General features: G+C 41.4%; 1 protein-coding gene across 1 annotated transcript in view; it reads left to right on the forward strand.

Annotated features, from left to right (window-relative positions):
* The window catches only part of TMEM131 (transmembrane protein 131), a 93,091-nt gene extending 75,383 nt beyond the window's left edge, over positions 1 to 17,708 (forward strand). Inside the window, exons 30-41 of the mRNA XM_040055027.2 lie at positions 1,756 to 1,914; positions 2,503 to 3,098; positions 6,161 to 6,336; positions 7,518 to 7,645; positions 8,869 to 8,993; positions 9,141 to 9,299; positions 9,963 to 10,137; positions 10,463 to 10,584; positions 10,690 to 10,786; positions 11,896 to 11,993; positions 13,208 to 13,371; positions 16,693 to 17,708. Coding sequence (XP_039910961.2) covers positions 1,756 to 1,914; positions 2,503 to 3,098; positions 6,161 to 6,336; positions 7,518 to 7,645; positions 8,869 to 8,993; positions 9,141 to 9,299; positions 9,963 to 10,137; positions 10,463 to 10,584; positions 10,690 to 10,786; positions 11,896 to 11,993; positions 13,208 to 13,371; positions 16,693 to 16,989 — 2,296 coding nt within the window. The 3' untranslated portion in view covers positions 16,990 to 17,708. The remainder of the gene's footprint in view (positions 1 to 1,755; positions 1,915 to 2,502; positions 3,099 to 6,160; positions 6,337 to 7,517; positions 7,646 to 8,868; positions 8,994 to 9,140; positions 9,300 to 9,962; positions 10,138 to 10,462; positions 10,585 to 10,689; positions 10,787 to 11,895; positions 11,994 to 13,207; positions 13,372 to 16,692) is intronic.
* The last annotated feature ends 8,051 nt before the right edge of the window (positions 17,709 to 25,759 follow it).

Consider the following 25,759-nt stretch of genomic DNA (forward strand, 5'->3'; position numbering starts at 1 on the left):
CCTGCTCAAACCAAGGATGAAATAATACACTTCTTGCTGAACTTATTTACTTAAGTGAGATGCATACTCCTGCTAGCCCTGATAATCTGTAGGGGTTTCGATAAATAAGTGAACTTGAAACATATTAGGTATTAAGGCACTGGTGGCAGTGAATTCCTGTAGAAATGTAAGCATCTTTATGGAGTATTGTGCTTTAGAGAGAGATATAAGGCAGTCACTGTAATGAGCTTAGCAGATGCCTTGGATGAATTTAACTTTGCTGCCACTTGTTATATGACAGACAACTGGTGATGCTAATAATGGGATTTCTGAGAACCTGAAGGACATTGTTTGCAACACTGTGCACTCACAGGTTACATAGTAGGATATTAATGCACATTTTTCCTCAGCAAACTGACATGTGCTCATTATTCAACTGCTTGTTGAATTATGAATTTGAAATGCCACCATTTTCATAGTGTAACCTCTACCTATTTTTATTTGAAATCAAGCGTTATAAACCATTTGTCTCTGCTCACCTCTTAGATGTGAGACACTTTATGCTACTGCTTTTGTGCAGAGAAAACCCTAGCATAAAAACTTATCAGTATGAGTTTTTACATATTAGTGGCAACAAATACTGGTTTTTTTTCATTAGTGTGAAATGTATTGGCACTGTAGATACCTCTGAAGAAAAAGCGGTCTTTCTGTGTACTGCAAATCCAAAGCATTGTCACATACATATCATATTCCGTTTTTTCCCCACAGTAAGTTACTGGCTCTTCCATTTTGCAAATGTTCACTTAGGCTGTCTTTCCTTGTAGGGGTTAACAAAAGAAATAGAGGAGATAAAGTTACTGCCCACTTCATTTTCTTTTTTGACTCTTCAGCACTTTCCTAACTAATGCAGTGTTTAGTGAGGAAACTGCATTTTCCAAAGTAAGAGGAAAATTTCTGTTACTTAGAAAATTTTGTGTCATCACTAACACTGCATTACTTAAAGTGCTGAGTGAGTACTTATGTGGTTTTCTTCTATATATGTGCTAGAAATGTAGGCTGATTTTGGTTTTAATTCTTTACAGAGTAAGTAATGTTTGTCAGCTCATAAGTATAGTTTGCTTGGATAATTTTATATGTGCTGTATTTGTTAATTAGACTTTACAAACAATAGAGAATACTAATCCCGTCCCTTACTGTGTCTTTTTCCTAAAAATACAAAAATCCTTCTTAGCAGCAAACTAGAGAGAAGTCCTAATATATTTTGCAATATTCCAAGATTCCTGTGCATAAGTTGCCTCTAACTTTTAGGATGCCAGCATGTACGTGTTTGCTATTTGCCACTGAAATAACTCTTACATATCACTGCAAAGCTCTCCTTAATTTCTAGGAATGAACACCAAGAGTTTGTATAGTCCATGCTTTTTTAATTTGATAAGGTGATGTTTATTTTTGCCTTCCCTAAATCACTGTTGCTTTGAATAGTTACATGCCTGTGGCTCCAGGTTTTGAAGTCCACCTTTTCTTCTTTTGGATTGATACGTTTGGCAACTGCACGTCAGGCTTGCGTCTAACTCCAGTTCTCAGTGCTGGTGATTTGCATATCATGCTGATCTCGTGCATGTTATGTTTCTATCAGACAAAATTGTGGTTTAGATGCAATTTTAGTATTTTCAGTACAGGATATAAACTTTTTGTCTTATGTGATTAGAGTCATTAGTTTTTAAATACTCAAAACTAAGAAATAAATTCTTAGATGACTACCTTTCTTCTGTGCAGCGTACTCTTTCTCTTGGTAATTGGAACAGCCTATCTAGAAGCTCAAGGAATTTGGGAGCCATTTAGAAGACGCTTGTCCTTTGAGGCCTCAAACCCTCCCTTTGATATGGGAAGGCCACTTGATCTCAGGAGAATAGTTGGAATTTCATCTGATGGAAAGTAAGTAAATATTTGGGCTTCTTGTGGTACTTTTGCCATTTATTTCTTCTTTAGTTATCAGGCCAGTAAGAAAGTAATAGTTCTTTCTAGAACAGTTGAATGAATAAAGATATCCCCACAGTTGCTTGTAAAAAGATGGCTTTGATGAAAAGATGTATTTTGTGATGGTGAGGAATATTCTTCTTTGGGGGAAAAAAAAAAAGTAATGAAAAAAAGAAATCAACCAAAACCCAAACCTTGTCAAGTTTCCCGTTAATATTCTCAAAAATGAAATGTATAGACTGCAAAAAAAAAAAAAAAAAAAAGAGAGAGAAGGCCAGAAGTTCCTACCTTAGGTGTCTTAAGTAAAGATCATCATCTTTCAGTGTTCCCACAGTCATTTTACTGTGTTTCTGTTCCTATGTACAGCAGGCAAGTGAACAGGAAATGGTAAAAGCTACTGACTTGACAAACCAGTTTTAGGTGGTTTTGCCGGTTGTATGCCAAGAATAGTATGGTTCAAGACTTCTTTTGGATATAGTGATTCTGTTTTCATGGTGAAGAATGGAAACATTGTAGAGTATGTTTAAACACGTGTTACTCTTCCAGCTTGAATACACTTGGATCGGATTCTAATCACAGTTCGTCCAGAGGAATTTATGGAGCTGGCAGTTCGTCTTCACGATCCGGTGCAGGGAATCATAAGCAATGCAATGCAACAGCACACCTTCACAGCAATAGAAATGCTCCTGATGTGGAAAACATCAAATCCAAAACCAGTTCAAGTATACCTAACAGGACTTCAGCACAAGCAGCTTCCATGCAGTCAGTAAACAGAACGGGCCCCTTTACCTTGGATTCAGGTGCCACAGCTCAGACTCATGCCGCAGGCAAAAGAGCCAAGGGGACGAGGCAGAACCAGCAGCTGCTGCAGCAGCAGGCACCAGCTTTGGCAGAGCAGCCCCTCCAGCAATCCCCAGCATCCGGGCCCCAGCAGCAAGAGCAACAGACTGAAAGTGCTTTGCCACAGCTCCCGCTTCTCAGCCCGCCTCAGGGCGAATGTGCCAACAGCAGAAGGCACAGCTCAGAGGATTCAGATCTCACTGGGCTCATAGAAACTATGGAAAAAGACTTTGACCACCCAGAATCCCCTTCCCCTGATGTGTTTACAGAACAGCCCCCATCTCCACTAGCAAAAAACAAAGGTAACATAATTCTGTTTCTATGGGACGATTCCTGTGTAAACCACAGGACAAGATTTAATCAACTGTAAAGGTCATGTTTTCATAGTGTGGAAAGGGCATGCTTCTCTGTTGTTCCCTTCCTGTGCTGTGCCTGTGTCTTGATCACTTGTGTTACCTTATGGCAAGTGAAGTTCGCTGTGCAGTGTCAGCTTGTCATTCTTCCTGCAAAAACAGTGGCATGTTTTGATGAAAGCAGGTGTAATACCTAGACACCTGATTCTCTGAAAAAGGAAAATGCTTTTTGTTGCTACTGCTTTGTTTTTGGGTTGGCATCCATCCCTTCCACCTCCACCCTTTGAGCTTGGGGCTCAGGGTTGAGGAAGGGAAAAGGAAGTTGTCCTAGTGTATTGTGAAGAGTGAGGCAGGGAGAAAGGGAGGAGGGGAAGAGAGTGATGGGTAAATAGCCCCTGTGGTATTGTTTGGAAATGGAATTCTTCATGCCCAGACTTGCAATTGTAGAAAATCCTTAATGTCAGGTGGTCAGGGAATTAATACAAGGCACCTGTGCCTATACATTACATTCATTTTTGGATGAGGCTAGAGTTGAGTTGGGCTTGTTTATCCATCTTTCCAGTTGTGTAGTGCTTAAAATAGTGAATTGAATTTCATATATTAGATATGTTTAGACTTTTGAAATTATGTCAGTTACTGCCTTCTTATGAACACTTCTTGTAGTAGGATTTCTAATTTTGATTTTTATATTAGCAATTTCATTTGTGTCCCAGAATTATATGATGATTTAGTGTTAATACGTTTGTTTCTAAACAATTTTTCACTTTTTGCTACCAACACTTGCAAGAAATGGCACTGATAGTATTTTGCTAATGAGAGATAAATTTAAGAAAATGAGTCATGGGAAGGTGTATAAACACTGCACCATCTATAAGGCTGTGCCTCACCGAATACAAAAGCTTCACTCTGTTAGGTGATAATGAGCAGAAAGTTCTGAATTAGTTCAGAGTGGATGTTGGGATGCATTTGTCTTTCAAAGTGGAGACTGAAGTGATGAGAGGTTTTGGTGTCTTGCTGAAATACACTACTGTGTTTCTGGGCTGTTTTGTTTTTAGTTTTCATGGTAGGAGGGGGTGGGGAGAATTAAGAGAACTGCTATCAATTTGTCAGGTATACATTCCATAAAGGCTAAATAGGACTCCAGAAGGTGAGGTGATGGTGGGGAGGTTTTGTGGATGGTGTCCATGATGGCAAACAGTGCAATGTTAGAGCTCTGGAAAGCAAAGCATCTGGTAGTGAGGGTGCAGCTTTCTCATGGAGTGCATATGAGCGTACATGGGTGTGCAGTGGACTGATCCAGTCCATGTACTGAAAGCACTTTGGAGCACATCTTCTGTTTCTAGCTCCCCCTAAGAAGGAGGCAGCCCTTGTACTTGGGAGCTTTTTGCAGTGCAGCTGCATGCACTGTGTGGAGATCACCAAGTCTGATTTCAAAAGCATATTCCCACTCCAGATAATGTAGTGTGCCCATTTCCATTTGACCTCTTTAAAATGTAGAAATGTAAAACCTTAGGGGAAGTTCCATAATCTATCTGCACCTACGTACACACGTGGGTATTTGTCTTTAGATGAGTATTTAGAGCAAATCATGAACTTTTGCAGAAGCAGCAACTCCCAGATGAAAACTGACATAAGACCCTGTGCAGAATTGCTGTCCTATATAGTCTTCTGTTTCACCTTCCTAATACTTGGGTATTAGCAGACTGCAGTGGAGGCTGCATTAGATTTTTGTTAAAGAGCTGCTTTATGTTACATTTTAATGTCATGATAACATTTTACATAGATTTTCTAATTGCGAACATTAAACTGTTTAGCAGTCCTGAATGTAGACTACATTTCAAGCAAATTTTGGTATGAGGCTCCAGTATGCTGGAAGCCAACCTTGGAAAAAAAAAGGTTCATTGGAAGATCTACTTGTATTTACATATCTATTTGCACGCTAAAAAGAATATTTTTATCTCAAATATTTTTGTCATCCTGGATATTGAAAACACTGATACTTATGTCTTAAAAAACAAAGCTTGAAGTCACTGATATGTAAGTGGTATTTGCCAAAATACTGAAGGCACATTTCTGGTTTGGTTTAAACTTTCTGTTTTGCCAAATGAGATAAAACAGCTGTCATGGTGCTTCCAGGCTCAATTCCAGCTCAAGCTAGTACAAATTCCAGAGGAGGCAGAATCCAGTTATTCAGCACAGGCTACTTGAGTCTTTATCTGTGTGAACAATTAAATCCATCCAAGAGGCTATATTCAGGCACTGTGTGACTTATAAATGAGTGCTTATTTTGAAGAGCGGTATCTTAAGTTCCTATGAGTAAAGGCACATACTACAGCTAGTAAGACATAAGACTGTTGTGAAAGCTCAAATCCTGTGAGAGCACAGCAGCAGGCAATGGTAAGCTTACAAAGACTCCACACACACACACGCACAGTTTCTTTGTATTGAGAATAGTCCACTCTGAAGGAATAAAATATGTCAGGAGGAGAATGTGTACTTAGGTGTGAGATTTTCAGGTTTTGGTCATTTAGGTTTTTTACCTTTTTGCTAGACAAATACTATTAGTGATTTTTCTCATCCACAGTAATCTTATTTCAAGTTGTTTTGTGTTTTGTTGGGGTTTTTTCAACTGACAAGCATGCTGGTCCCTTCTGTTCTTCATTTGTTCAGATGATTTTGCCATCCTCAGAAATTTACGTTTAAATCTAATATTATGTGGTTAAACTGTCAAATTGGATTCTATGGTGTTTAAAAGGAACAGAGAGGAATTGTAGGCAACCAGGTGCTTGCATCCACAGAGAGGCAATGGGGACGCAGCTCAGGAGCATAAATGAGAGATCATTGTTCTTCTTTTGCTCACATTTGGTGCAAAGGGGCAAAAGGGGTTGGTGTGTCATAACAGGCAACAAGCTTCAGAGGCTTTAATCACATGGGGAAGCCTCTGAAATGGAGGGAACTAGCCTGTCTCTGAGTACTGCTGTTGAGAATCTGAGGCATCCTCATCTTTCTAGGAAAAGGGAAAACAATTCAGCGCAAGGCTAAGCCACAGAAGAAGCGAGAAGAAAAGGACAGAAGAGGGAAAGGAAAGCAACAGGAGGATGAGCTGAAGGATTCCTTGGCAGATGATGACAGTTCTTCAACCACAACAGAAACCTCCAACCCAGATACAGAACCGCTTCTCAAGGAGGTATATGGCACTGCTGAAAAAAGGAGACCCTTGTGTAGCTGTGTGTCATCTGTTGGAGTAGGAGCACAGTCTCCCTCTCCCACACCATCCTCAGGTTTCATGTAATACCTAATAAAGGAAGAATGTTAATTTAAAATCACCTTTCCCAGTTCCTGCCTTCACTGTATCAAATCTGCACCTCTGAGTGGGAACATGTTTGAGTCCTGTAGTCTCAGGACTAAAAAAGGTGGTTTTGGCTTGAATTAGCCAGCAGCTGTCAGCAGCATTGTGACAATTTTCTCCTGACCTGTTCTGTTTGCAGAACAAAATGCCAAAGTGCAGATGCTAATTTCATTCAATAATTAAGGTGCATGCTAAATCATGCCTTTTGTCAGTTAGGAAGGCTCAGATCAATGGTGGTAACTTGTCAGTGTGTAGTTCACTTAATTACCTTATACAATACGCCTACCTTTACTTAACTGATTCAGCTCACATGCTCCAAGGTAATAAGCGAATGTCTACAATTTGTGTATTGGTTGGATTGTCGTAAATATTTTGTCCTAAAGCAAACTCTGACAGACAAGGGAGAGGTAATGCCAAAGGGAAGAAAACCGATCCTAAATTTTGATGTCTTAAATTTTAACTTTGTAAAGGACAGGGATTATTGCTGTTGGAAAAAAGAAAACCATGGGATATATTTTAAAGGTTACGGTTTAGTAAGCTGTCGCTTGAAAGTTACTGTTGATTTTTTCAGGATGGCTCTTTGAGAATGTACTTATATTTAGAAAGTCTTAGAAATGTGGTTAAAGAAAATTATAAATTGAATTGTGAAGTTGCTCATATTATTTGCTTTGTTGAAAACTCTGTTTTAGGTGGCCTGGACTGCATGCAGCAGGTGCACTAAAGATCTCAGTACAGAGCTAGCATCTTATTAAGTAGACTCAGAGGCTATGGCCAGGGGAGCTATGTATTTGCAAATATCACATCTACTTGAAGCTCATGAATTTGCTATTTCCATTTCTGCTTCTCCAAATAGAAAAAATAGAAACTATATTTTATAGACAAAGTCATTAAGTCATGAAAAAAATGCAGAATGCTCACGTTTTCCAACAGCATTCTTTCCTCAGCTCTGTTACGTGTGTTCTGATGCAAGAGCGACTTTGATTTTTGTGATTATTAATGTGTCGTTATGTCTTTTATAGGAACCTGAGAAACAAAAGGGAAAAGTTATAGCAGAAAAACCTGAAAATGAAATAGTCCCAGGGAAACAGAAAACCAAAAAAGTGCTTACAAGTATCAAGAAAGAAATCCCTGTAGATGTGAAAACCAGGTAAGCATGAAGGTTGTTTACTAGGAAAAGTATCATGTTGAAAGGGAAGATGGATTGATAAAAATACCTGTATTTGACTGTTGTAGCTGCTAGTTTGGCAAATGCCAATAACAGGTACCTTTAAGCAGCTTCCTCTTCCCTCCTGATGTCAGGGAATATCTAATGCTTGTAAGTAATAAATTACTTAATGGAAACACAGCACATGAGTGAGAGCTAAATCCAGCGATGGAAATCAGGAGAGGCTATGTTAAGGTTGTTGTAACAGGTATTGCATACAAAAACTGGGGTTAATGTTTCTAGGGGCAGCATCCTGAGCCAGCATTAATGTGAATGCCTTTAGCTGCCCTTGGGAAACTGCAGCCTCAGTTTCCTTTTCCAATATCGTAAAGACAGTCTTGGATCCTTCATTAAAGGAGGCTGCTGCCACTGCCAGTCCCTGTCCCTTACTGGCATGTGGTTGATTGTAGAACATAGATGGGGGAAACTGGAAGAATCTTAGTCTTACTATAGCTAGTTAATTCCAAAATAGTGGTATGAAATCAGGTTGGTATCCAAGTGTCACAAAAGTAAACTTTACTGAACAGAGGTATGCTATATAAGCTTTGTTTTTCCTGTTGTAATAAATAGGAGACTGAGTCTATAGTTAAAAGAAATTAATGTTCTTCAGAATACTTCTGAAAACATTGCCTGGCAAAGTCCCCTCCTTACTTATTCTTAAAATTATGTATTTTGCTTTATCTTATAACTCACAAGTTCATTACATGTGACAGTTTCAAAGGCCACAAAGAGCTCTAGCTTGGAATTCTTCTGCAAGAAGTGGGGAAAATAGGTCCTCCGTAGAAAGTTTGAGAGACAAAATCAAATACCTGGAGAAAAAGAGCAATATATAGCAAATAGAATTTGGTAGTGCATTTGAGTAGTTTTATGTTATTGACTAAAAAAACAATCCTGTACATTTAGGGCAATAGCATATTAGGAGAATGGGATCTGACAAGGGTGTGTAAGGGCAGAGTAGAAAAAGGGCAGCTGCCATTTCTTGTTGCCTCTGTATATTCAAAATGGGTTTTGTGATCCTGGAGCTCCATGGTGAGAGCTGTTTCTGGAATGTGAGTGAGCCTCATACATGCCTGAAGCAGTGTGGGTTGTGTGTGTGTATATATATTTATATATGCTTTTCAGTAGTTCAGAGCTTTAAAATAAAAGAATGTCTTTTTTTCCTTTAGTCCCTTGGAACTGTCTTATACTCCCCCACTGGAAAACAAGCAGCGCAAAACCTTTCCATCCAAGATCTCTCCACCGCACCTTTTGTCAAGTGGCTCTAAATCAAGAAACCTCCCCAAAACAAGAGGTAGTGTAAGGCTGTTTTTTGTAAATACCTCAAGAGTTTTATATTGTTGTCTGTAACCCCTCCTGAGTGCTTAATTCTAAGTGTGGTGTGAGAAGAAAGCTACTCAGTTTATTATCCACACGCTTGATTTGTCTTTTGTTCTAATAGGTCCAAGCAGTAAGTTAATGGAGAACAGACCATCAGTATTAGCAAAATTTCTCCCCAGTGGTTCTGCACAGGAGCTGGGAAACACCAGCAGCTCAGAAGGGGAAAAGGATTCTCCCCCCCCAGAGTGGGATTCTGTGCCTCTTCACAAAGCTGGCAGCTGTAAGTAATCACTAGACAATGGCAGAATGAGTGCTCTGCAATCTATATCTGTAGATAGGCTTGATCTTTATAGATCTTCCTGTCTCCTTTTCACTGCATAGCTGAGCTCCATTTTTCTGCTGTAAGCCCCATATTGATAGCATCTGGTATGATTTGGGAGGTTTGAAAATGGGCAAAACACAGGTCACTCTACAGCTCTCCAGTGATGAGCAGGATTCAGAAGGTGCTGGGGAAATGGAGAAAATTAGAATTGCTGCTCAAAAAATACATATTTTCTACAGTAGATGGGGTTTTACTTAATCAGGTCTGCTCCAGCCAAATTTGGAACTAATTAGATTATTTGTCCTTTAGAGGGAACACTGAATGCACCTTTATGCAGTGGTTAGCTTGGGACACTGTTACAGTTTTTGTGGTTGCATTGTAAGCCAATATGTGGGAACCAGCTCACCTCCTCCTGGTTGTTTGCGTTGCAAATCAGTCTCTCTGAAAATTAACAGCAGACCTGAATAACCATAGGTGAACATAAAGGAGCTGCTGCTTCCATCACTGGGGGCAAACAGCTTTTCTCATAATTCCTGCATTTGAACAGAAGGGATAGCAGAAGTTGGAGAAGCCTTTGCTGTGATGTTCCTACAGGAAGATGTCTTGTGTTTCTCTTTATAGCCACAGACAACCTCTATAAGCTCTCTCTGCAAACCCTGAATGCAGACGCTTTCCTGAAGCAGCGCCAGCCCTCTCCAACCCCCGCCTCTCCATCTCCCCCTCCTCCTCCCACGTCCTTTGCTTTTGGGCCACGAGGAGGCACTTACAGCAGCATCGTCAACAGCAGCTGCAGCAAGTGAGTCCAGATCCTACCTCCTACTGCCTTCCCAGGCACTGAGCACTTGTGGAACTGTGCTTCACAGGGGGCAACTCCCTATTCTCAGAGCTGTTTCCTCTTCCCATGGAAACTGCCTTTCTGGAGATACACCTCTATGCATATCTTGCCTTGCTTTACAACTTGGTAGATTGGAAAAATGTGCGATTACATGAGCTGCTGAGCTGTTAGAAACGTTTTCTTGAATGCTAGCTTAACTTGCTGCTTTTTTAATCAAACTGTGTTGAAGTCCAAAACCTCACTCTTTTTTTTCCCTCTTTTTTTTTTTGGTTCTTTCTCATTTTAGTGAAACAAAAACCAAGCAGCCTAATGGTACCAAACATAAGCTGGCAAAGGCAGCTTCTCTTCCAGGCAGAAATGGAAACCCCACTTTTGCTGCTGTAGCTGCAGGTTATGACAAAAGTCCAGGTACTAGAACCAGTTGGAGTTCTTAATAATTCCAAATATTTCCTGAATATTCTGTTATTTTGCTGGGGTTTATTTTACTCATTTTTTGCATACATATTCTTTCAGGTGGCAGTGGTTTACCAAAGGTGTCTCCAAGCAAGACAGATGTTTCCAGCAATATCAGCATTTCCCACACAGTTGTTGACAGTGATGGCTCTGACAGGTAATTTTTATATTCTCCAGGCAAATACCTGGACCACTAGAAAAGAATAAAGCTACTAATGACATTTTGAAGGGAGTGACAGAATGCATTCTGGTTAGGTTTTCTTAAACTATTTTTTAAGTCTAGGCACAGCATCTCTCACCTTGCAGAAAAGTTCAGGAGTAGCAAGTGACTCAAAAGTAGAGAGAGCGGTGTTCTGGATGTGATGGGAGCTTTTTCCTCCTCATTCCAATTAACTCAACAATCTTGTGTTCCTGGACATCCACACTATGAGAAATCAGCTCGGCTCTCTCTGCACTGAGGAGTGTGTACCAAGGTCACTTGAAGGTTGACAGGCGGAGTGCCTTGTGTACAGCAATGCCTTTCACTCCCGTTTGAACACCGAGACCAGAACTGGCAGTGGGCTTTGTGCTTTCAGTAGGAGCAGGATAGAGCTGCACTCAGTCACATTCCATGAGGCACATGTCTTTTTCTGACATTTTGGCAGTGAGCCCCTCAGTTGTAAAAAGCAGTAAACTTTCGGAAGTAGGAAAGAGACTTGAATTCAAGGTTCTATATGCAAAGGAATTGTTTTCTGAGTGAGGTTTGTGCTTCGGAGTTTTCATTTGTTTTGGGGGATGTTTAACACTGGTTCCAGTTAACTCATCTGTTACTGTTAAGAAGCTTGTCCATGAGTGTATTTGTATCCCTTCCAAGTGACTGTAAATTTTATCTGCTTGAGAAAAAAAACTGTACTGTGGCTGGGACTCCATGAGTTTCTTGAAACACTGATCAAAAGAGCTACTCTCGTGTTTGTTTGATGCTCATTCTACAGATTAAAGAGCGCTGTGTCTATATTACTGTGTTAATCCAAGGTGGGTGTATACACATGAAAATGTATATCACCAAAATCTGTTGTTAAAACCAAACTGATTTCCTAACTCTTGATCACCATTAAATATTTATTTAGTATATTTTAACTATATATTTATTTATATATATATAAAATGATATATAGCTAAACATACATATACACATATACATTTGTATATAGATCAGTAAGTTAATATTGTCAATATGACTGTGTTAATGAGTTGTTTATTGCCTTCCTGTTCCTCCATAAAATGTAGTTCAGGTTTGTGGAGTCCTATGAGCAATCCCAGCAGTCCTGATTTCACACCTCTCAACTCCTTCTCTGCATTCGGACACTCTTTTAACTTAACTGGAGGTGAGTTTTTCTGTTCAAATATTTTTCTGTATTCAAATACAGGTAGAGAAATCTTGTGTCTTCATTCCACTGGTCTAAGTGCACAGACAGTGTTTCCATCCTCACTCATGAAAGGAAGACTATGTAGGAACATTTGTTAAAAAATTGGTGATATGTTCTGTGTTTTGCTGAAATCTCATAGGGTGTTTGATGGGCTGAGAATGCTTGGGTTTGGAGTTTCTCTGCTGCAGTAAAATTTCTGGATTTTGGGGGTTAATTTCCTTAGTCTTCTTCCTCTCCATCCCTCCCCCAAAACTTGACTGTAGGTCCCACAAATGTCCCAGTAGGCCTGTGTTTTTCCTAAGCATGAACACCTGCCTAAAACTGTTGCTCTGTTAAGTGAGGCAATGGCCCACCCCTCGTGTTGCTTTCCTCTTGTGTTTTCCTGCAATATTTGTATAGCTGCACAGTGAACTGATGTATACTATACCCAGCAATTAATTAATGTATTTAAATATTTGCCTGAAGTTCCATAAATATAATAAAGGTGACCACGTATTGAGATTGCAGGGTGTGGATGCTCTGTGTACTTAGGAGGATTTTTGTACTTGGGCACCTGTAGTGTGTTTTGAGGTGGCAGAAAAGATGATAAGCAAAGTAAACTTTGAATGTGGCACCGGTGTCTACTGAAAAAATGCTGTTAACTGCAACAGTTCGATGTCTGCTGGAAATGCAAACAATGGCAGCTGCTGCTGTGGGTTTCTTTCCTCTTCATCAGCAACACTTGGCACCTGTAGCTCTGAGGGCACCAGTAAAATGTCTGGCATCACTTCCACGTGTGAGAAGCAGGCAAGCCACAACTGCTGGTGCTCCCTTTTCCTTCTCACAGCAGAGATGGGGTCGAGACTGGGGCACTCCCAGTGCTCCTACCAGGAATCACCTGGGAAGGAAGTGCTGCAGTCCCAGAGACCTGCCAGGACTCAGAGTACTGCTATGCTTACTACTGAATTACCCACAGCACGTGTTCAACTCTCTTTCCCCACTGTAACCGTGACAAACTTTGTGGCCCTGTCTGATGCTGGTCACATGAGATGAGACTTGTATTATTGTGTGACCTCTTCTAATATCACTGCAGCAGGACCTGCTAGAAAAATATGGGAAATAACTGTGAAAAGTACTGTACTTGGAAGAAGAGAAAGGGTAATGTACTCATTTTTATTTCATTTTATTTTTAGAGGTTTTTAGCAAGCTTGGTTTAGCTCGATCTGCTTATGGGCAGGATGTTCAGAGAAACTGGAATGAATTCAATAATGTTCCATCATCTATCTGGGATCCTTCAGCTATAGATTCTGTACCCTCCTGGCCAACAAGTTCAAGTTCCCCAACTCATACAACTGCAGTAAGTATTCAGTCCATCCAAATACACTGGTTTATTATTGTTACCAACCTGTTCTGTATGTGCCATCTAATTTAATTCAGAGGAATCGGGGATGAAAATAAATCAACTGAAGAGTAATGGAGGAGTCAATTTACACATATTCATCCTGGTGTATTTAAGTTAACATGGCTGTTGGACGAAGATTAGTCTCCTCACTCGTGGATGATGAATCCATGTACACTGCTTCCCATTAAAATATATTTGTCACAAGAGCATCTTGTAGTACTTAAAAAAGCGTGTTCTGCTCCCACATCCTTCAGGTTTGCTCCTGTGCCTTGGCTGGACTCTGCATATGTTACTTCAGTTTGATGGATAGTTGCAAAATAAGCAATATGATAACTTTCACACTTGGATTCTGCTTTCTGAGTCCAGTATTGCACCTGTTTGTAAATTAACTAAAGGTCCCAAAAAAAAGCTATCTAAAAGACCTTAAATATATTCTTTTCAGTTTAGGAAAAAACACAAAAGGACTGAACACAAGGTGAACACTACTTATTTCAATGAAGATTTTGAGTATAGCAAAAGAAGGAGAAAAACCCCAACTTCAGATTTCAGTGCTGCACTGTCATCCTTGTGTCAGACTAGAACTTATGCTGCAACAGCTGTCTTCACTGCCAGCTGAAATCCTTCTTCATGTTGACTTCTGAAAATGGTTTTGTAGTGAGTAAGAGGCAGTGTTTACGTCACCTGGGAGCAGTTCAGATGGAGTGGGGGAAGGCAGGGACAGGGGAAGCCAAAGAAGGTCACACAGCTTCTTATAGACACGGGCTTGCAGTTCCTGCCCTTGTCATGTGGTTACAACCAGAGCTGGAACCGCACTGAAGCTGTGTAAGGAAAGGTGTTTGGATTTTGGTCACACATAGGGCAGGTTTCTCAGCATTTGAGAGGGGAGGGCTTGAGGACAACCAGAACAAGCTCTCTAGCTTTTAACTCATATTTCCCAGCTGCTTCTGAAAAATATTTAGAAGTGTGCTTCAGGAAGCATCAAGATGGAAGCCAGACAAATGGTATAGAAGAATTGTCAGGTACTCCATTTAAGTACTTTGATTTGGGAGAAGATATTTTAGGAGCTTACTCAAGGAGAAGATCACATAATAAACAAGAAGCAAGTAGCAAACCTACTGAAATACTCACAGCTGTTATAAATGATAGTGGTATTTTCAAGTGCTTATGGCAGGCCAGAACAGGAAAGCTTTGCTTTTCCTGTTACTGAGCCTCCTTGCTCTAGGTGCCTGATAAGAGAGCAGGTACCAGGCCAGGGACCTGCCCTTTCCTCTGTTCTGGGACAAGAGCCAAAGTCATTGTCGCAAACAGCACTTTAGGCAGTGGCTTCTGTGTTACTCTTTCTTCTAGGAAGGTTTCTGGACAGTGGATTTTGGTTGTTCTCCTTCCTTATTCCTCTGGCTTTCTCCCTGTATGCACAAATCTGCTTCTGTGCTAAGTATCGTTTGCCTTCTGGATCCCATCTCCCCTCAGCCTTGCTGCCTTGCTGGTACTTCTCCCCAGGTTTCTTTCTAACCATTCTCCTACTCCCCATTGTTCAGTTTCTCTGTGTGTAGTTCTGCCTGCCAGCCACTTTGTACCTCCTTCCACCAGCCTTGAAAGGGCATAGCAAGCAGGTGCTCTTCCCTGCTGCTCCTTTTCTGGTTGCTCCTGATGTATGAGCAAGTGCCTTTCTATCACAATCTCCCAAACACTTTTGGGACAAGTAGGAGCAAATAGTTCCTGCCTCTTGCCTGCAGCAGGAAATAGGGTGGACTTTTAGTGTGTTAGGATAGGTTCTTAAGCAGCAGAGTGAGTGTTTCCTGCTGTAGGTTTAATAGTCTAATGCTGGTATAGCTTAACTATAACCATTTATTTTTGTGACAGTAATACACTGTGACCCTGGTCTGGCTCAGTTTCTCAGTGACATTGGAGAGTCCTGATGTCTTGGCCCCCAAGTAATGCTCAGAATTCCTGTCCAGCCCTTGGTGGCAAATTTTGTGGTGTGTTAGCATCCAGCCAGTTTCAGGTATGATTAGACTGAGCCTGTCTTCATTCCAAAGCAGAGAATAAAAACCTTAAAGGAAGAAATTTTCAGATTCTACCTTGTTTTCTTTCCTAAGGGGATTTTTATTTAAATCTTCAGATGCAGGGTACCCTGATACTGGTTAACCTTTAGTGTGTGTTATCTAAGGGCAGAGATCTTGGGAAGGAGTGCCTTATCTCCAGCCACTAAATCTGGACATAAGGGTGTTTATACCTAACAGCGCTTACTCAACAAGTCTGCTGCCTTTGGGTGTATCAAGTTTCCAGTATATTTGCAAATTGAATTTACAGCATATGTACATTAAATCTGTTGACACGGGGTTATGTAGTGCCAGAAGCCTACATGTAGCAGGTTCTGTGCTAATATTAGCAGAAAGTTATGCTAACCTTTCTCATCTCCATCTTTGGCTGCTTCCGGGTATCACTTTCCACCACACCACGTCAGGTTCCTCTGCTTGCTGTCTGCTACTGTTTGGGCTTTAGTAAAATACAGTTGACAGAATCTGGGCCTTATGTTCCTCTGTGTGTTCTCTAGGCTTGCTGTACCTGTCCTATATATCCCAGATGCATTTGTGGTGTGCTGCAACTCCACCTGCATCTGCACCATGACCATTTGTCAGAGACTTCCAAGTGTCTTGAGCCAGGGGAGACTTTATGGAATGCAGTGATAAATGGTCAGTTCTCCCTTCATCTGGAGAAATTCTGGATGGGGAAGAACTATATACTGGGAATATGGAATAGGTACAGTGGGACTGAACACAAGTAGATTCATCCAAAACAGACAAGGTCTGACTACAGGGAGATAAATTTGCAAACAACAAGAAAGATGAAAAAAGGACTTTGCTGTTACCTTCCATTGCAACTTGAAGTTTTTTGGTTGAGACTTCAACCATGTTTATCTACCTCATTCTAACTAGTTTCTTTAAGCTTAAGTGTTCTGGCCCTCGTGTGTTGAATACTCACAGTGCTTAAATTAGCACTGCTACGGGGGGGACATCTCAGCTGAAATGAGAACAGCTCGGAAGCTGTAACGCGACTGCGCCCTGCAGCCCACGCAGCTCCCAGGCAGTGTGGTTCCTCTGGGCAAGCTCTTGTCATGGGAGGCCAGAGCTGTGTCGCAGTGAGGATGGAAGGGGTTCCAGAGCAGGATTCTTGTTGCTGCTGCTCAGATACTTTTCTTTTTGGGGGGCTGTAAACGAGGTGGAAATTGAGGCTTACCAACCTGCCACTTACCTTGCTCTGTCTTTACTGCAGTCAATCCTGGGCAGCCCCAGTGGCCTGTGGTCCACCACTCCATTCAGCAGTTCCATTTGGTCAAGTAATCTCAACAGTGGCCTTCCCTTCACCACTCCAGCAAATGCATTGTCAGGCATTGATCTCATGGGTAGTGAAAACTCTGCCGCTGCTCCACCGCCACCCGCTGCTGCCGCCGTTGCCAATCCTGCTGAAGATATGGGACAAACCTACAATCCTTGGAGAATTTGGAGCCCCACAATTGGAAGACGAAGTTCAGATCCTTGGTCAAATTCACACTATCCTCATGAAAATTAAAGCAAAAAGAAAGAACTCTTATCTGGGTCACAATACAATTCTGAATGCAAATTTTTGAAACATCATTTTCAGGCCGTTGCTTTCCCCAGCCCCACTCCCCCATCAGTCATGCTTTCATCACTCGCTCCTTCTTAAATTGTCCTGCAATATGGTAGTGTGAGATTGCAGATAAGCTTGGAAATGTCTGGGTGTGGTCACAAATCCCAACTACAGCTAAAGCCTGTAAATATGAACAGTTTTCACTGGTTTCATATTTTACCATCTGCCATCTTTATTTAGGAAACAATTTGAACTCTCAAATGGTCCTGGCATGCAATACTTTCATGAAAAGTTTGGGTTTTTAAATTTTTTTCCAGTGTTATCCTCCAAGTTCTAATTTAAAATCAAAAGGCACTTTGTGCTAAAATGCAGAGTATTTTTTTAAAATAAGGCTGTCTTTGTTAACACAGGTTGTAAGAATGTAAAAAAGGAAAAAAAAAATCAACAAAAAATACCAACAAAACCAACACAAAACCTTAAGAGCAAAGTGGCTGAATGTAAGAGCATTCTGTTGAGACTGTAATACACTTTATGCTGTTTGTACATTTGTAAACCTGAATGCATTTTTAAGTTGAAGTGAAATGCACACAGCCAAGACTTGTACAAGAAACAAGATACCATGTGCATTTCTTACAGATACAACTTTGGGTTGTACTTTAAAATAAATATGCTTTTTTCAAGATTTGTCTGCTGTAGTTCTGTTCCCCTTGTATTTTCTGAACTTGTGTCTGCATGCCTCCACTTGGCACAGCCTTTGGGCCAAAATCTACTGCACACAGAGCCTATGTTACCAGAAACTTCACTGCAGATGAAACCTGGCTTCTCAACAGCGTGGGTTTGTGTTGCAGCAGAGAATAGGAACTGTTTTCAGGGTTATGCCGTGCCACCCACTTGAAAATTCACTGGATAGCAAAAAGCTGGAAAAATGTCTACATTCTTGAGTTTCCAGGTATCAGGCAGGAGAGCAGCTGCTGTTTATGCTACGCCCATGGCTTTGTAATACTGCTCTTGCATGGGTCTGAACAAGAATGCTGCTATTCTTAGGTATGATTTATCTGTCCCTGTAAGGTGCCTGTTTCCATTCATTAACAGTAAGGCAAGCTCCAGTGACTACATATATTCCTCTGAGCTGAAGCCGAGTAAAAATGAACCCTTTCATTGTCAGAAAGCATTAACAGACACTAGCGCTGTAAATTTACTTAGGACTCAGTGGCACTGCTACCAATTTACAGCAGCAGGTGTTTATCAGAATCCATCCAGTAAAAGAGTAAGAATTGTATATTTTAGCTAATATTCCCTCTAGTGTAAAGGTTTTGTGTACAACAAAATCTGAGCATCCCATGTGTTTAACCAAGGGAGCTTTTCCAGCTCGCTTTATGTGAACAAACTCTCCGGCTGTCAGGCCACTGCCTTCCTGGTGCCACCAGCAGAAGCTCAAAGATACAGTTCTCTCGAATAGGAACCTGCTGGAACTCCTTTGTTCTTAAAATCTGAGTGCTTCCAGAGCCACACAAGGTCATGAAATGTTCAACTTGCATTTGTATGCAATTTCCCTCTGAGTAACTGAGCAAACAAGTCTCTTACTGCATGAAAATAAAGAATAAGCAGTTAAGCTCCTGACATGCCAGGGCCTGCTTCTCTGCAAATGGAGCTTGGGAAGATAAGCAGTAACTTCAAGGTAAAAGGAGCTGCTTAAGGTCGTATGCCACCTCTTTTACCCAGCAGGTGTTTACATTGGAATTGATTCCATGGAGGATAGAAGCAGAAATTAATTCTGAGATGCTAATAGTCTGCTGTGGTTTAATCAGTGAGGGCAGGAACAAAAAATTCTGGTTTAAGAACATTTCCTTTTGAACAAGACAAGGCAAAACACAAGTAATTTAAATGCCTTTCCCTGACCCACCCTTTCCCCCCAAAAGTGTGAGCCATTCCCTTGTGATAATGCAAATAACCTTGGCCACTATTAAAATATTCTTAGTTCTTGTTTTGGAAGAGCTTCCCCTTGAGCACCAGTTCCGGTGAAACCATAGTGAACTATGAAGATCTTTGACACACAGTTTTCAGTTTCCTAAGAGGGGAAAACCCATGTTTTTCTCCAAAGCCTAAGTGCTCCTTGAGTGTCCTGTCTTGCTTCTCCAGGGTAATTTTGAAGAGCACCTTTGTTTTGCCTACTTAGAGAAAGCAAAAGAGCTGCCTTAAAGGGAAGCCATTATTGCAATTGACAAGAGTTTGGATGAAAAAAAAAACTAGGCAAAAGTTGGGTATAACTAAAGAAACCTCTGTGTATGGTAAGTACATGTACAAGATGGCTCTTGCTGCCTCCTCCTGAGGTACCTACTCCAGCCTCTACAGTAGTCACTCTTGACATGCATTGAAAAGTCTCCTAAGCAGAAGGTGAGGTGGTACACCATCACAGAACTGTGGAGAGGACAGACCTCTTATGATCTTATGGTGAGGTAAAAATGAAAAGGAGTGAGATTTTGACAAAGCACGTGCAGTCTTGCATAAAAATCTAGATGGGGCTGAAAATATTGCAGCGTGCTGGGAGGACAAGCTGAGCGTGGGGGAATGTTAAGGTCAAAAGCTGGGCAGCAAGGTGACTGTTTGCAAAGGCAGTGTGAAAAAGACTGAAGCTCAGACACAAGGGAAGTTCTGTCTGGAGTAAAAAGACCAGAGGAAAAAACATCTTCAAGTGCTCAGAAGACAGGCTGTCCTGGAAATCATGGAGCTCATAGCTCTTTGGATAATTTAAAACATTTCTTTGGAGTAGAATCAGGGCCAAACTGCCATGAGTCAGCTCTACTCTTCCAGATCTGGAAACTACCAGGAGTGCAAACTTCCCTCCCAGCAAGTAAAGGAACAAGAGAAACAATTACTCTTAATTTTGGCAATTAGTGTGGTGCTCCTAAAGGGCAGTTCTGTTCTGCCAATGCTGAGAAATAGACTAAAAGCATAAAAAGTTTCTGGCCTGGTACTAAAATCGGGAAGTCTGAAGTTGGAAGTATGGCCCTAACGTGAAATCAGTTTAATTATCATGAGCTCTATTTCAAAGGTATTAGATACTTCATTAAAGTGTAAGGCCATATCAGAACAGGATTATACCGTTCCAGTCAAGGGACAGTGAGTGTTTATTTCACAGATGCAGACATGCTGGGCCCAGCCCTGGCCACAGCTCAGTGCAGGATGTGAAGGAAACACGAAATTGGGGCAAGGCAGGATGAGAATGTGCGTGAACAGCAGATTCCCAACCCTGGAGCACGGTGGTGGAATCGTATGGAAGTTCTGCTCTGCGCTTCAGCTGATGATGAGCTGTGCCTGACTGAATGAGAGGTAAAGAGAGAAGTTTACAAAGTATGAAGCTGTCCTGCGCTGACACTATTTCACCCAGATGTTTAAACACTAATTACAGCTTTAACTGGGCTTCGTCTGTTTTCCCAACCTTTAATTATGAGCAGGTTTTCTGAGCTCCAGTGTTTTGGCTTTGTGAAACAATGACAACTGCATCTCTCAATGAGTCAGTTTGTTAGAAGAGGGATTCTAACAAATCCCAGCTTCTACTGTGTGGCTGGTGCAACTGGAAGAGCATTCAGTCACCTTGTGTTAAACAGGTTCTGCTTCAAAACTGAGTCTTTTGCCCAGTACCTGTTTTTGTCTAATGCCACTCGCTGATGGACTTCATGTTCAGCTGGTGCTTTAGTCACATACATACTAAAGCAGCCTTTGAGATGTCTGGATCAGCACGCTCTTCAGCAGCCCTCTGAACACAACTTCTAACCATGCTTGTTGCTGCTAGTGTGCTGCTTCATGCTGTGTAATCCAGCAGCAAGCAGGGCATGACCTTTTCAATGTGGGCACATATATACATATATACATATATACACACACACATATATATATATATGGAATGTGAGGACAGTCCTGAACAAACTTTTTTTTTTTTTTTTGAGCAGAACTGTGTAATGGTAGCTGCTCAGATCCAAGGATGTCAGTTGGATCAGCTGATCTTAAACAGCAGATTACATTGTACCAAGAGAAGTGCAGAAAGCAGAAGGAAGTGTCAACATAGATTTTATGTCCACTTTCTAAGAAAATCCCTTTGTTTCTGTCCAGCTGGGATCTCAAATGGTAGTCCTCCAGAAAGGACCCTGTATCTGGAAACTTAAAACCTGAAAATTCACTCTCTATTTGCCTATCGTGAAGCAAATGTTTGAGTCAGAGTGTCATTGGCACTGGATAACGTGGGATCTTCAGGAGGTACACTCACTCTCCTGGAGTTTTTACCAGATAACACTCAAGTCGTCCTTGAGTGGCAGCAGGAAGTGAGTGGGATGTTCTCACACTGCAGTAACAAGCTTCACATGGGACTCTCGCAAGCTGTGAAAAATCACAGCTCAATTACTTTCCCTAAACAAGCCAGAGCGTCTGGAGTGTAGCACCCATAAGAGAGAAAAAAGGGTAGGGCACTAAGGGGGTGGGTGGAGAGATAATTAAATAGATACAGGCTGACCATTTCATAGTTAAGGGACTAATAAAATATTCCCAAAAGAAAAAAAAACAAACCAAAAACAACACAAAGAGAATCCCAAACCAAAACCAATTAGCTATTCTGGAAAGTTTCCTGAGTGCTCTTAGTATGAGTCCATGGCAGGATGAAAGCACTTGTGTTTCAGCTTAGTTACAAGAATCTTGCTGGGAAACAAGTGTACCAGGAAAGCAGCAGCTGGAGGAGCTTCTGCCTCATCCAGTATCAATTCCTGGCCCACTCTGGAGCTGCTGTCAGGGAAGACACTGCTCACCCAGGGAGGACATTGACCTGCTTTCTGGCAATGTAGCACACAAGAGAAGCCAGTGGGGATGGCCCACTGCCTGTCAAGAGGGAAATATGCAGAAACTGGAATCAGAGGAGAGACTGAAATCCTCCTTTGGTGGCTTCCTGGAAGGGGGAAGGACTTTTAGCCCCTTTGGCCTTCCATCACCTGCCTTCCTGCTCTAGCCTGTCCTTATCAGCCATTTAATTACCAGCAAAATCCTGCCAGCACTGGAGTCTGACAACAAAGAATGAACCAGGTCCATAAAAACTACGCAACATTCTTCATTAAATGGGTATGACTCAGCTTACAGCTCACGGGGGAATTCCTGATGTGCTAGAAATCTTTTGGGACGACAGTAGTTTTAAGGAATATTCATTTATGTCTTATTCCAAACCAGAAGTTTTTTCCTATGAGCTTCCAATGCAGGCCTAGCTGGCAAACCTAGCCCACATTTGCCCACCTGCCAAATTCCATTCTGTAGCTGAAGACTGGACCTCCAGTTCAAGGGAGGGGTGGGGTAAAAATCAACAGATCCAAAGAACTCACCAATAGTATCTTAACTTTTCAGTTAAACTGTGCAAAGGCCAAGGCAGAAAACACTATATTAATGCTTTGAAATAATAGGCACACGAGGAACAAAATAGTTCAGCTGAATTTAGCAAATTAGTGAGAAATTCAGATTTTATGTGCATGTGAGGAAGGGAGGGTGGAAAAAAAAATAGGTTTAGATTGGCCAGTTAGAAAAATATTCTTCACGAAGAGTTGTCAAGTATCGGAACAAGCTGCTCAGGGAACTGGTGGAGTCGCCATTCTTGGAGGTATTTAAAATATGTGTTGCACTTGGGGACACGGTTTAATGATGGACTTGGCAGTGTTAGGACAACAGCTGGACCTGATGATTCAAGAGGCTTTTCCAATTTAAATGGTTCTGTGGTTCTCTTTCTGTTAAAGATTGTCCTTCCTTTGAAGCAGCTAACTCAACATTTTAAAGAAATGCTCCAAGTGGAAAACTCGTCACAGCTCAAACAGAAAGCAAACATCCATGCTACGACTCTCAGCACACAGGATATCTCATGGTTACGTGGAAATTAATTTCAGATGTGAAAATGTGGGAGCTGAGCATAGGCTGTGAGTTGAACCCACAGTTCCACAGTATGTGGAATGAGAATGAGGTGCATTGTGAGCTGACTTAGTGCCCTTGCATTGATCAACTGCATGCAAAAATCCATATGGTGCAGTTATTAGTACAATAAAAACTGAATATTGCTCAAGTCAGCAAGTTCAGCACTGGAGAACTTCAGAAAATGGACAGTATTTGTCCTGACTTTGTAATTTAATGGAGCCACCTTGTGAAAAGACTGATTTGGTCTATACAGCAATAATAACTCATGGGGGGAAAAAAGGCTTTTCGGAACTCTGATTAAATCAGCACACTGGAAAACATTTCCCCATACTCAATAAATTTGAGTAATGCCGTTTCCTCCCTTTGCAAAGAATGAAAGTTCCACTGTTAGACCAACAGCCCCCCTCTGTGGCTGCAAAGAGCAATCTGGACTCCACAGCAGCACCAGTGGCCTTAGGATTTCCCTAAATCTTTTCCTGACACTTTGAAAAAAACATTTCAGCTTTAGTAGCAGCATTTTGCTTTAGTTAGTTGTCCATTGGGAAAATTAACACTCCTTTCCCCACTGCCAGGCTACACAGCTACTATTCCTCAACAGTGCCACGAGTCCTAAAGCAAGAGGAACTGGAAAGTTTTTCAGTTTTTTAGCAGTTCAGTAGGGAAAGTCCACAAACCAGGGCAAAAATCAGTCAGACCTTCTTTACTTCTCTTCAAGCATAGTATCACAACATGCCAGACAAGCCTAATGCAGTCAAACTATTTATTTCCTGTGTTCACTCCAATATTTATTTCATCAAATCTTCTAAAAGGAACAACTTTTCTTTCTTTCCTCTTCTACATAGTTATGTTCAGTATCTCTTTTTCTATATCTGCTCACCACACAAAATTATTTCCCCACCTTTTTAGTAACAATATTCACCAGTTTTGTATTCTCTAAATAATTATCACTCTTGATTAAGTTATGAAAACAAGAACAGTGATCATATTGCTGATATCTATGTCCATAGCCTGACAGTAGACAAGAATGTATCAATAAAATCAAATCAATAATAATAAAAGCCCCAAGAAACAAAAAAGTTACAGCATATTGATGAGACATCATCTTTCTGCCATAGAGACCAACTCAGAAATTCGTTCAAGTATTCTATCCCCTATCTGCATAAACATCATAATCCTCATCTTCTGAGGACTCCAATGGTAAGAGCCCAAGAAGAAATAAAGAAGTGAATACTCAGAGAAGGGGAAGTAGAGACGATGTGACACAATGGAAAACACCATAATGGCACTAAATAAATCAACTCAGAGCTAACACTTCTCACAAACACACTTCCAAAAATGCAGATCATTAAAAAAAATTGTGCAAGTGCATGTGGAAATTCCATGCTATATTTACTCTCCTCTTCCACAGATATAAGATAGAAGCCACTGTCAAGACAAGATGTGAGATAGGGCAAGGTTTTCCTCTCTGAAAGTACATATATTTTGAGGTTTCTGATTCAGGTTGGTAGCTCTTGAATCTATTTGAATCGTACCTATTAACTCCCTGTTTAATTAAGTAATTCTCACTTCTGTGCCTGTCCAAGCAGGACCCAGAGACTGAGAGTTTCTCCTGCCCCTGGGTGCCTCACCAGCAGACCAGCCACTGCTCATGGAATGCCAGCTCCTCTGCAAGAATCCTGTTTATGGGGGGAACATTTGGGCCACAGAAACAAACGAGAGGCTGCTTCTTGCCTTCACCCCAAACTTAGAGGTAGCTAACCTAGGATAAATTCACCCCAAGAAACCGTCTGTCCCTGGAAATGCCCCACGGCACTCATCCTGCCCGCCTCACGGACAATCCCTCCCGGCAAAATGAGACTTTCCCATCTCTCCACTCAGTGAAATTCCCACTGATTTCTCACAACCTAAATCAGCAGCAGTTCACTGCCTTACTGAAGAAGCCACCTGGTGCTTTTTGGAGCTGCTTTCTGAGGGAAAGGGTGAAAAGCACAGAACAGAAAAAGAAGAGCCCAGTTTCCAGCATCCTGTGCAACAGCTGACGCAGTGGAGCTGCAACAAGGATTTGGAGGGGAAGGACGGTGCCTGCTGGTGATGGACTCCTGAGGACTGTAAAGCATGGGAGAGCAGGGAACAGGCAGCTCTCAAGGATTTTGCCCACAAGCCATGGTTCTCAACCAGGTGTGACAAATCTGGCTGTGGCTGTGCCAGCAAGGGCAGAGACACAAATCCCTGTCTTTATTCCCAGCACTGGGGTGAGAGAAGGAAGCCCAGACTGAGGTGAATCTCACTGACAAACTTCTCATTAGCAATTCCTAATACAGAAAGCCTTAGGGAGCTCATCAGGTGACTAAGACATTTACAAGCTGGGCAAGTCAGAGCTTGCAAGTGTTATTTGTGGATTTAGTCAAAGTGGTTCTTGAAAAGCTTTGCTGATGGCAGCAGTGGAGCCAGAATCTGGAGCGTGCAACTCACGGCGGATGCAGCCACACAGCCAAGGATGAGAAGTGGATTCTGTGTGCTGAGTCAGCCCATGGTACCACACAGGTACGAGATACAGATCTAGATACACACAGCAGACACAAACATTGCCCGTTTCCTTAGCAAATAAGCACTCTACTGGCTGATATGTCTCAGTAAGTTTTATCCTAGCTCCTGCCATCAGCCATGCCACACAAGTGTTCCAAAGTTATCCACTTCCAGAGACTAATCCCACATAGGTGTTGTAAAGCTGTATTTTCCACACAGCAAGTACACATTTTTGAAGAACTAAAAGTTTCATGAGAGAATTCTAAATCTA

This window comes from Hirundo rustica, chromosome 2, assembly GCF_015227805.2.
Source record: "Hirundo rustica isolate bHirRus1 chromosome 2, bHirRus1.pri.v3, whole genome shotgun sequence".
Taxonomy (NCBI): domain Eukaryota; kingdom Metazoa; phylum Chordata; class Aves; order Passeriformes; family Hirundinidae; genus Hirundo; species Hirundo rustica.